This window comes from Branchiostoma belcheri, unplaced genomic scaffold (genome assembly GCF_001625305.1).
Source record: "Branchiostoma belcheri isolate BF01 breed outbred unplaced genomic scaffold, Haploidv18h27 scaffold16, whole genome shotgun sequence".
Taxonomy (NCBI): domain Eukaryota; kingdom Metazoa; phylum Chordata; class Leptocardii; order Amphioxiformes; family Branchiostomatidae; genus Branchiostoma; species Branchiostoma belcheri.
This window is the reverse complement of record NW_017803046.1, coordinates 3,256,354-3,268,596: the sequence shown is the minus strand read 5'-3', so window position 1 is coordinate 3,268,596 and position 12,243 is coordinate 3,256,354. Positions and strand designations below refer to the sequence as shown.

At 39.9% G+C, this 12,243-nt stretch overlaps 2 protein-coding genes across 2 annotated transcripts; one reads left to right on the top strand and one right to left on the bottom strand.

Annotated features, from left to right (window-relative positions):
• Positions 1-409: 409 nt before the first annotated feature.
• Positions 410-5,950, top strand: LOC109466165 (60 kDa SS-A/Ro ribonucleoprotein-like). Its single transcript, XM_019763822.1, has 8 exons — positions 410-832; positions 1,304-1,526; positions 2,760-2,980; positions 3,148-3,294; positions 3,443-3,580; positions 4,068-4,304; positions 4,774-4,879; positions 5,002-5,950. Exons 1-8 carry the CDS (start codon positions 503-505, stop codon positions 5,193-5,195), a joined length of 1,596 nt encoding a protein of 531 aa, XP_019619381.1. The 5' UTR covers positions 410-502; the 3' UTR covers positions 5,196-5,950.
• Positions 5,951-8,563: 2,613 nt separating this feature from the next.
• On the bottom strand, positions 8,564-12,197 carry LOC109466093 (serine/threonine-protein phosphatase 6 catalytic subunit). The gene is made up of 9 exons (XM_019763709.1): positions 12,072-12,197; positions 11,619-11,714; positions 11,288-11,353; positions 11,064-11,131; positions 10,743-10,816; positions 10,541-10,620; positions 9,860-9,977; positions 9,481-9,572; positions 8,564-9,123 (listed from the first exon to the last, which is right to left on the bottom strand). The coding sequence occupies exons 1-9, from the start codon at positions 12,141-12,143 to the stop codon at positions 8,875-8,877; spliced, it is 915 nt and encodes a 304-aa protein (XP_019619268.1). The 5' UTR covers positions 12,144-12,197; the 3' UTR covers positions 8,564-8,874.
• Between the last annotated feature and the right edge of the window lie 46 nt (positions 12,198-12,243).

The window sequence follows — 12,243 nt, the reverse complement described above, 5'->3', positions numbered from 1 at the left end:
TCGTGTTGTTTTTTCTCCAGGTTGTCCCTAAAATACCTTCTTCTTTACGCTTTCTAAAGGTATGAGCAAAATATCAAGGGCGTCTGTTGCTTTTCGTTGATTTTGTCATAGTCGGGGCAACAACCATTTCAGATTTAGAAGCTTGAAAACCGATCTTTGACAGACTGGGAGTTGAAGTTCCTTTTACGCGTGTATATCGCGTCCGCTATCTGGACTCATTCTCGCCCCCCTCCCCCCATCAAAATACCAAAGCGGGTGGGTCGGCAGACGGAGTGGCAGACATACCCGATTGTCTAGCCCGGTTTAGCCGAGCCGTTGCCTTTCTCGTAGTGAACGCCGAGCTGTTTGACTTGACAGAAAACCTACATAATCGCTCAGAAACTAGGTACTCCATATAATTTCCAGCTTTTTTGACCCCGAACGTTGGAGGTCCGGACTGGGAAAAAAATTTCATTTGCATATTTTTCGTCTCTGTGGACTTTCAGTACAAAAATCGGAAGCCATGGCTGAGCAAAATGATGCATCTAACGATTCTGCAGCTAGTGGGGGTTGTAGTGTGACAGATTTACAGCGTGCACGCCGGTTCCTGTGCATGGGGACGGAGTCAGGGACCTACACCCTGGACGAAAAGATCAAGCTCGGGAGGGAGAACGCCGAGAGCCTGGTGAGGCTGATACATGACGGGAGGGGCGAGGAAGTGGTGGAAGAGATCAGCAAGTTTTCCAGGGAAGGAAAAGCGGTCAAAGAACAGCCGGTCATCTTTGCCCTCGCCTTGTGCGCAAGGGAGTCAGACGTGAAGACCAAACAGGCTGCATACAAGGCATTGTCCAAGGTATAAATTATAATTTTTTTCTAATAACTAGCATTACAGTGATATAATAAGGTATAACATGTTCAGCCAGAACATTTGGAACAACATTTTGGCACATGTCCAATGCCACACCCTGCAGCATATGGCCACATGGATGTCAAAGGCAATAAAAAGCCAAGTAATATTACTATCCAGAATAGTAGCCAATGGTCTGTGGCTTTGCATGGGTATTTATACACTCAGGTTAAGTTGTCATAAATGTAGTTTTACTAGTAATAAAAAATTATGTAATGTTTGTGTTGCATTTAGCCAGTAAAAATATCTAGTGTCACACTTTTTTTTCTTGGTTGTCAAACAAAGTTCCCCATTGCATTTCTAGGTAGTCAGCAGGATAAATGCTTCTTGTGGTCAAAGTGTGTTAAAATAAGACAGATGTAATCTCACTGGTCGCTAACATAATATTACGACAGTCAAGTATGTTCTCTTCCTCAGGTGTGTCAGACCCCCATTCAGCTGTTTGCCTTCATCAACTACGCGGAGACCCTGAGTGGCCAGTCTACGGGCTGGGGACGTGCTCAGCGCAGGGCCGTGCAGGCCTGGTACAACCAACAGGAGCCCAGACAACTGGCGTACCTCGTGACCAAGTACAAACATCGGGAGGGATGGACCCACAAGGACCTGCTCAGGTTATGTCATCTCAAGCCCACCAATCAAGGTAGACATGCCAACAACACCTTTACAGTACTAGAATACAAATGTCCTAGAAGACAATAGACCAATCCATAGTCTTGCCCACCTTGGGTGGTAGCAGTCCAAAAAAAACAAACATCATCATTGAGTACACAAATTTTACCAAAGTGCAGCTACTTTATTATTGGTTGAACTGCTAATATGAAAAATGGACAGACAGGATTAGTCCCATTGTACAAGGATTCTCAAACACTTGTAACAGACTGTGGTATCAACCATTCTTTCTAAAGAAATCCTACATACAGATCCTATCCCAAAGGAAGTTGGGACATTCCTATTTGAAAACATGAATACAAATTGTCTATTTCCCTTTCTGCATAAAGATATGCACCAGCTTGTTGCATCTGTCCTGGTGTTTCAAGCTGAAGACAGACCTGTATCAGTTACTAATTATAGACAAGGGATAAATCAAGTAAAAGTCAAGTGTAGCTGACATTTCTTATCATTTAATTGTAGCATATTCGGGTATTGCCCTTACAGAAACACATGTAACATTGTTCTCCGTAGTGGTGATACAGGTCCTGTTATTTAGTTATCAGGTTTCAAATATTCAAAGCTACTCAGTATTCTGGATGCTAGTGCAAGTGTAAGATAAATGATCTCTGTTGTTTTTGTAAGAATTCAGCAGCACTGCCTTCTCCCTATGGGGTAATTAACTCCTTTAAAGGACAGCTGGAACAAGTCAACTGAAGTAGGTCATGAGGTCAGGCTGTAGTACTGGCATGGCATATCTTTGGAACGTTCCATTTAGAACACTTGGAGGGTGACTGGATTCTTCTGAATTGTTTCTTTAGGCCACACCAATTTGATTTGTTGGTTCTCAGATTTTTTTCAGAAAAATATGAAGCAGCATCAGGCCTACAAAAACAGGCCTACGCATCATATAATAGCCCCAAATGCAAAAGTGTCAACATGCCAAGCTGGTTTGTAATTCAAACATAGAATTTCAGACTTTTAGTCAAACCAGTGCATTGAGAGATGGAAAAACTGTAACAATTCTAAAGAGAAGGGACTTCCTTCAACTATTAAAAAAAATGAAGTGGGAAATATGAGAACCAACAAACTAAATTGGTGTGGCCTTATATGATAAATTTCAAGAATGTTGATAGTTTTCATAATCATACCATAATGAAATTAAATTGCTTTCAAAGCTGATACCACTTGTGCAGGTATGAAAATGTTCTTACATTTCTACCAGGAGTTGCAGTTGTCATCCGGTACATTGTCAAAGGATTCGAGTCTGCGGAGAAAGAGTTTGACAAGGAAGACGCCCCGGATGATGTGAAGAACGTGCTGACGTTTCTACGAGCAGTGGAAGATGTGAAGAACATGAGGGACGAAAGCGCAGTGGCAGGACTGGTGGAACAGCACAGGCTGGCCAGGGAACACATTCCAACCCAGCTGCTCAAGTCTAAAGAGGTACTGTAACAGCTTGTAGGCAGAACGTATTGTACCTGCACGAAACCTGTAATGTAAATTACGAAAATTCAGCGATAAAACTACCTTAGTAGAAATTTATCATCTGTGAATATTTTGCTGTTTTCTTCCTTAGGAAGTTATCAACCTTTGCTTTTTTATCACATTAGGTTTGGCGCTCTCTGCTCCAGGACATGCCCATGACATCACTTCTCAGGTACCTTGGCAAGCTGTCCACCATTGGTCTGCTGGCTCCCCTCAATGACCAATCACAGTTAGTTTGTGAAAGGCTGACTGATGAGGAGCAGTTGAAAAAGGTGAGAGCTGATTGGCTTGTTTTGTTTTGTTGCAGAATTTTTGAAAACTCTTGTGCAAGAAGTTCTTTATATATATGCCACGACAGTATGGGATGGCAGGGAGAATGTTAAACCACGTGCTAAGGTTTCATCCATCCCTTCCCACCAGGCACTAGTCCATCCGTTGACCCTCCTGACAGCCCTGAAGCAGTATGAGAGGGGACGGGGGGACAAGGGTAAACAGCACTGGGCACCAGACCCACAGATCATGGAGGCACTCAACACTGCTTTCTACAACTCATTCAAGGTAGTGGGTCTATACTGACTAACAGGTGTCAGTATGTATGCTTGGGTACTAGTATTTATCAGAAAATTTCAATAGGCCTTAGGCCACACAGTTGTGCAAGCACTACAGAAGGGGCTAATCCACTGGTAGTTTCATATGACAGAGCGATGATTAAGATTGATAGAATAATTCTATGAATGGTTTGGTCTGCAATGATGCAACAATTACATCAGAAATGTGTACCCAGTTTTTAGATCAGTGACTTACCAGGAGATGAGCAAAAAACATTTACTTAGTACTCAAGCAACTGGATATGATTTTGGAAACGGTCAGATGTTTCAGGTAGCTTCCACTACCTTTCTTCAGTGACACCATGAGATGTTTATTATGTTAGTTACTATCGTAGCTTGACAAACTTCTGTAGCCCCATAAGGGAGGGCAAAGCATGTTTTTGGAACATTGTATACTGGCATTTCTTACAACAATCTCACCATCTGTACACCCGCAGAACGTTGAGCCGACCAACAAGCGTATCCTCCTGGCCCTTGACTGCGGCCGTTCCATGGCCTTCAGCGGAGTGAACGGGTCCTCCGGTCTGACGGCCGCCATGGCTGCCGGTACCATGGCGATGTGTGTGGCCAGGACGGAGCCCAGCTGTCACGTGTTCGGCTTTACTGACCAACTGGTGCAGCTGACCATCACCGGAGACATGCGCTTGGACCAGATCTTACAGATAGTCGGAGCTGTGAGTGTTTAGATGTAGTTCATGCTGTATGAGTATATATAAATGTATTTGGCATCTGAAAGTTGGAGAAATTTGTTTATTAAAAGAAAAAATGGTTGGCAACACACAAAACTTGCCAACACACAAGTGTTTTTGGCAAGTACATGTACATGTACATCATAGTTGCTGTCAACATGGGTAGACATTACAAGAAAAAATTTTGAAGGAAGACTGCAATGTAGCCAATGAAAGTAAGAGAAGAAAACTTTTAGCTAGCAATTTGGCAAATATTTCATAACTGCATGTACAATGTAGTTATTAGTGACTTTGACGAATGACTTTGATGCAGGCAGCTCGCAATGCTGAGAAGACCTAATCAAGTACAAGTAAGTAAGCTACTACATGTACAATGTATCTGTATGGTAGAATTGAAGCAGGGATGAATTTTTCTTTTGCACTCTGAGTTTGATCCATTTACCTCTGTTTGTAGACACCAAAGGGAAGAACAGACTGTGTCCTCCCTATCCTGTATGCCAAGGACAACAACATCCCAGTAGACATGTTTCTGTACCTCACTGACAATAAAACTGGCACAGGTAGGTTGTCACCATTCTTTGTTGCTGTAATATTTTCTTCTTGTAGCATCAATGGTAAGAATTAGGATAATAGCTTCTGTATTGGCATTTAAACATGTATGCAAAATTTTCATTTCTTTCAGGAGATATACGCCCGTCTGACGCCCTGAAACAGTACCGAGCTGCCATGAACATAGACGCCAAGCTGTGTGTATGTGCCATGTCAAGCAACAGCTTCTCCCTCGCAGACCCAGAGGATGCTGGGATGCTTGACATTATCGGACTAGACAGCCAAGCGCCGACGGTCATCAGGAATTTTGCCTTGGGGGACATTTAATGACGTCTCATTTAGTCTAGATTCTTAATTGTGGAGAGAAAGGGTTCTGTTTTTCACGAATGGGAAACGTATAATGTGATCACTGCCTTGTTGTTTTGTATAGAAATACAAGAAAATTGTCTTTTTCTCATGTTAAGGAGAACGCAAGAATCGTTGAACTGAAGATGTGCTATTGTGTGTCAATAATTTAAAAATACCAGCTGCAAGGTTTTAATTGTACAGCATTTGGAATTCAGGAGTTTGGATCTAGAAAGTTTATTTCATCCTACAGGACCATATGTGTTACAGTATTTTACAATGAAGCTAAAAGTTGTTACGCAGAATGGCCTTTTGCACGCAGGTGCAGCTTCACAATGTAAAGACAGGATGTTTTAATGGTCTTATGATTGGTCAACTTTTCACGATTGAGGTGTGCCAAATTTTATAGGAATGTCTGAAAGATCAAATCATGTTGCTTTGGCTGTTAATCAGGTACTAGTATAAATGGTCTCATTGCTTGAGTCAACTTGTGTAAAATATTTTAAGGGATTTGACTAGATTTTGAGTTGAAAGTAAATGTTGACCAACTTTTAAAGTGGAAAGTAAAAAGGATGAATGTATTTTAAGAGCTGACAGAAAACTCTTTGTCAAGGAGACGGGGAACAAAGACCTTGGTGTATTTTTTTGGTCTTCTTCACTTCATTTACTTCATTTTAAGTAAATTGAATTGAATGGAAGTGTTCCAAGTGACTAAGCAGTATAATTAATAGTAAGACGTAATTTGGTACTAGAGGTAGCAATATGAGCAATATGTAGCTGTTTGGACTTGATCATGGTAGTGTCAAATTGGAACATTCTGGACAGATTTCAGTACTGTATGCTGCCAGGTTTGAGTTGAATTATGAAAACTGTTTTGTAAGGAACAGTAGATTACCAGCTACAATGCTTTCTGTGTATGTGATGTTATGGTAGAATAATGGGAACATAGTGTTCAAATATTTTTGGTCTGTATGTTGTTTATGGCAATTCAGAATAAGCTGGTTCATGGCTTGAACTGTACATGTGCAAGGTCAAGGGTGAAAGCCCGAACTTGAAAAATAGTTCTTGTCTATAGACTATGCCTTATACAGGTTTTTACATGTTTTGTTTATGTCTCATGGGTCCTGAACTTTGACATATTCTCCACAGTGCATCATGCCCTGAATGCACAGTTGAAAACATGAACCAGCTCATACTGGAGAATACTTCTTGGCATTTTTTGAGCTTTTGTATGAAAGCATACAAAAATTGGTTAGCAACTCAAGTGTCCAATCTGGTGACAAGAAGAAGAAATTTGATAGCAAAGATTCTTGTGCATTTGCAGATGTTGTTTTTGACATCTGTTTTGTGATGTTTCAGACAGTGAGTTGAGTTGTACATGTTTCTACTTGCTTCTTGTAGGAGTCTAAAAGTTACCATAGGTATTGTGGAAATCAATTCTATGTTTTATAGAGAAATGCCTGCAATTTTTAATGAATTATAGTTGATGACAAGATTTCTTTTGTTCTTAGTTTACAAGCCTTAAACCTTTCTCTGGAAATTCTACAACTTATCTGTACCACACTGTGGTAAGATGTATGATAGATATACTGACCATAGGCTGGACTTACAGCTTTAGTATAAAGACTGATACATTGTACTTGGAAGATTACTTTTTAATAGTTACAGCATGGCCAAGTTGTGTGGCTTCAGAAGTGTTCCCTTTACTACAAAGTTATGACTCACTTTTAATTGATTTTAAGACCTATTCTGTATCATCACATGTTTAAAGCTAGCTGCGCTATTCACAAGAGATTAGGCCAGCTGAATTTCTTCAGTGTGTTTTGGGTACTTGTCTTTTACAGGGTGTCTTCAATTGATCATAAGTCTAATGTTAAGTACTAATTGTATTGAATTATTGTGTGGTAGTAATTATGGATTCTTAATGTTAAAGGTGTAAAAGTGTGAAAATGTGATAGCACTTAAATGGAAAGTGGCAGAATGTTGAAAGTGACTTGTATGGATTTTTAAAATGTTGGCAAGTCTGATAATGTTGTAATTAATATTCTGACTTGTGATGGTAACTTGTTTAGATTTGACAAGTGTGTTAAGCATGAACTGAAGTGGTCAAACCCACCTGAAAAAAAAGCTTTTGTTGCACAAGCACATGTACTAGTGGATACTGTGTCTTGGTTTGATATTTTTGCTAAAATAAAGTTTGTAGCACCAACTGCATGCACTCCAGCAATTTTCTTCTTTACATTGTGGTTTCAGAACTATTAATCTATAAACTCACAAAACTTTCTGCAACCTATGATCCACTGCTCACGGAGTCACGTGTGTTATCTGCGTGACATCACGGAAGCGGTGGATTGTTCATTCCTTGACAAAGACTGAAGTTGTACAGTCAAAAATTTAAGTGAGTCCAAGTTCTTGTGTTGGAAATTACAGTTTAAACTTGCTGCATAAAAAGGACAAGTACAATGTTATGGTATTACAGAAAGGTTTTTACTGAGTAAAACACAAACTACATGTACACATCAGACAGTATACTGCTAAAAACTGACATACATATACGGGCAGAAGAAAACATAGTTATATAATGTCCAGAGAAAATTGACAGGGTTAAAACATCATACATGTACAATGAACACTGTCAGTCTCGTACAAAGGAAACATTGGAATCAACATTGTGCATTTTGTTGGAAGCAAGCAAGTACATGTAGTAGGCAACAATGGCATAAAGGTTCCAAGAATGGACTTACATGTAACATTATTAGTTCAGTGACAGTCTGTATACTAGATACGCACATAAAAGTTTCAGATTACAATTACTGGTAGCTGTGTGTTGACTAAACATTCAGTAAAACAGGCTTAGTGTATTAAGTGACGGATGGCAATGTGCATTTGGAGAGTAACTACCAATTCTTCCCCTTCCATCAGATACCCTTCATAACATTAAAACAGGTTTACAGTTTTCCAGTTACGACTACAGAGAAAAATACTAAAACAACTATTTACAACAACCATGTTTGCCCCATCCCTAGCAAGTTAAGAGCAAGCTCATAGAATTTCATACTAAATCTTTTTTGTTGATTTGTCCCAATTCAACAATTTCTCAAAGCTTATAATTCCCTAGTCATTACCAGGCACTACAATAGGCACTGCCATCACAATAGTCCTTAGGTACAAGATAACATATCATATACACATCAACTTGACCTTATGAAAGGATTCTTTTGACAAAGATGCATTTCTAGCAAACGGGCAGCAACAAGCTTAGACTTCATCTGGTCTGTGCTCAGTTCAATAACATTTACACTAGATCCACTTTGGTTTACACTACTATCTTCCTGATGTTTGTTGTTTACAAACACACAGCAGTTACAATGAGAGTGCGACTTGTTGAATGACACTTTTCTTTTTTCAAGCCAGATACTCCAGACTAACACGAAGCCATTGATTTGAAAGACATCTTCAGGAAACAATCTCATTCAGTTGGTAAAGATGCACACTGTACACCCATACAGTCCAGAATACACAATTATACAATGTAGCACCTTTTGTAATTGTCTAAGGATGTGAGGCTAGCCATTCTAACAAGAAGTCTGCAGTGACTGTACTGTCATACAAAATCTCCTCAGACGAGAAAAATATTCACTTCAAAAGTCACTAGACAGGTCTACAAGAAGTATGGAGTGGTTGTCCGGGCAGGTATAACCCTCTCAGAGTCTGGGACAGCGCGGAACAGTTTGGGTTCTCGGTTGTCGACGCTGTTACAGACGAGGATGGAGGCGATGTTTCCGCAGCGGTAGCAGTAGTTGGGGGCGGACCAGACCGTGATGAGCTTGTCGTCAAACATGTACTTGTAACCCTCGTGCACCAGCTGGTGGGCTCGGCAGATCAGCTTCAGGTTGTTTATGTGAACAAACTGTGGGGACAGAGATATGGGGAAATCATGGCATTCCATTGCATTGGTTTCATTTGCAGTCTACTAGACTCATCAGTTTGTTGGGCACCTTTTTTCATTTGGTAGAGGCTAAATAACTTTGATCCTCATTTCACAGAAAAATCTAATCTTAATAGTAGCAAACCTTACTTTCCCTCAATACTTACGAGTTTTTGAGGACACATTAGTTGGCATTTGTAGTTTGACAGAAAAAAATCTTAACTCCTATGAAATGTGAATACAATGGATCTCAAACAAAGCACTGCAGTTGTGGTTCTGTGGTACCACCATATGTCACAAACACTTAATGATGCTAGTACTATGCTAGGAAACACTGACCTCTTGGGTGACCTTTGCCCCAAACAGCCACCCTGCGCCGCGGGGACTGACGGCCCACGTGTCCACGTCTTCTGGGTCTGACCAGACAAGATGTGAGGACTGTTAAGGAACAACTGGGGAAATCTTTTCCTTCTCTCTCAGCACTCAACTCATATGTCCTTAAAAACATGGGTATTACTACATTAAAAGACATGTATTTTTTAACATTAGAGTGATCATCTAAATATACCAGAGATATTTGACATTGAAAACTTGTCAGAGATTCCAAATACACCTACTAGTAACTGGAATTCTTTGCCTGTTGTTCAATTAGTTAGTACATTGTACTTTAATAGTGGAAAACAAAGTTTCTGGCTTGTGAATTTCAAGCAAAGGATATCACAGAAGGCGCCCTTGTGTGGAATCTCCTGGTTTCTCTCGATGGTTCTGACCTGGTCCAGAGTCTTCACATCAGGAGACAGGCCACCGTGGACACACAGCACACACTCATCTATGATCTAACAACAACACAGGACTGGGTTAGGATCTGCTACATGTAGGGCCATGTACACTGATTGTATATGAACATACTTTCTTTTTAAGAAAAAAAGGCAATGTATCCTCATAGTCATACTCTTTACTGTGCCTTATTCAGTTGCCATATTTTTACCTATGCCACAATTTTCCTAAAAAGGGGGTCCTATATACCTATGCCTACATGTACATGTTTACAAAATATGCATAATTGGTATATAACTGGTGGTAAAGACGGTCATAAAATACAAACAACAGATATAAAGACACTGAAGGCTATCCCATGTTGTATTAACAACGCCCATAGGAGCATTAATTATATAAAATTATATGTGAAGAGTAGACAATTATGTGTCTGCATACTGCCATTTAACCCCAGAACAGCCTAACTCCTCAAGTTGGAAAAAATTCAGAAAGTTCAGAAAATGTTTTGTAGTCTAAGACCAACCATTTATTCTTACTGTTTGATAACTATGTGTGCAGGTACATGAACACGATAAGATAAGATAAGAGCATGTCAAACTTTAAAGCTGAGACAGAGACTTACTGCTGCCACTGTGAGCAGGTCAAACACCTTGGTACAGTACCTCCAGGCATTGGCATTACCATACTTAGTCTGGCACTCATCTGAAAAGAAAACCCAAAAACTATGGTTGAAATGCACATATATTAATTAAGTCAAAACATACAGTCAAGACAAAAAATGTAGCCTTGTACCGTGTGACCTATGATATTTTAACCAAACATACCGTAGAACCCGTAGACTTGTGTGATCTGTCTGCTCTCATGGTTTCCCCTCAGCAGAGTGATTCGGTCAGGCCATCTGGGTGGGAGGGGGGCAGGGAGGAAACAACAGGTGGTACTGTCAGTGGCATTGTAAAATAAGGGAAACATTTGCTAACATTACATGTTGTGTAGGTGCCCTAATTGCTATATTACACATGTAGCTGTTATTCTCAACTTTATCCTTAAGAATACAAGAACAGCAAAGTATAGGCGGAATGGACACATATCTTTCAAAAATTCACTTGACAACTACCAAACTGCTGAATAATGTTAGATAAACTGACTTTGCCTTGAGGGTCAGCAGCCATGTGAAGGTCTCCAGACTGTAGTAACCTCTGTCCACAAAATCACCCTGAGAAACAAAACGAGCAAACTTATAAAACATTTACACCACATTTACACTCACAAACAAACAAATTTTCTGTTTGTCCATAATTAAAACCCTGTCATTGAAAAGAAAAGATAACAAATTGCAGCAGTTCCTGTTTAAGTTGATGACAGTTCTCACCATGAAGATGTAGTTTGTGTCCGGGATCTGTCCTCCTGTACGGAACAACTCACCCAGGTCATAGAACTGTTGGATAAGGAACGTATGGTAACATATTTCATACAACTCTGTATATTTCAAAAGATGTACATTATATGAAATAAAAAAAATGGAAGCAGGAATACTGTATCTCCTTGATATATAGTGATACACATACAGTTTTGCTATATATACATATTCATGAGAACAAACAATTTTGCTTCAAAATTGAAATTTGTGTTGATACAACATACACATGAGTTTTTGCTATAACAGTGTACATCTGAATAATTGGCTGACCACTGATACTGACCTGTCCATGTATGTCCCCACATACTGTGACTGGTGTGGATACTGGCTGGACATTAGACTCCTCCAACAGCAACTCACACACATAGTCACACAGTTTCTGTAAAAAAACATTCACAGAAATAAGAAACAGAATTTATGTCATGTCAGTCACAAGTCACACAATTTCTGCAAGACACATAGGAAGTCGGTTTCTACAAATTGCACATACAAAGCCAGATTCTTAACAAAATAAAATTATTCTGTTGTATATGTCACTGTTCCAGTCCCTAATGTCGTTTTATCTGTCCGCTGCATATTTTTTGACGACCGAAATTTTAGAACATAAGTTTCGCCCCCCTCCCCTACTCGAAGTGACTGGACCGAACTTCCTATATTTCTCGAACGCAACGTCACGTATTCACCACAGGAACCTTTCATGCATTAACTAAGTATCATAAAGAGCCATGTTTGTTACCTTTAGGTCATTTTCGGGCAGATATTTGCACTGTTTGGCGATTTCAATCCACACATCTACGTCCAACGTCATTTTTTCGGTCTTCCTCTTACGCGTATGGAATTATGGGATTGCTCATGACCTGATTTTACAGATTTGCGACCTTTTCCCGCCAATCACGGGAAAATGAACC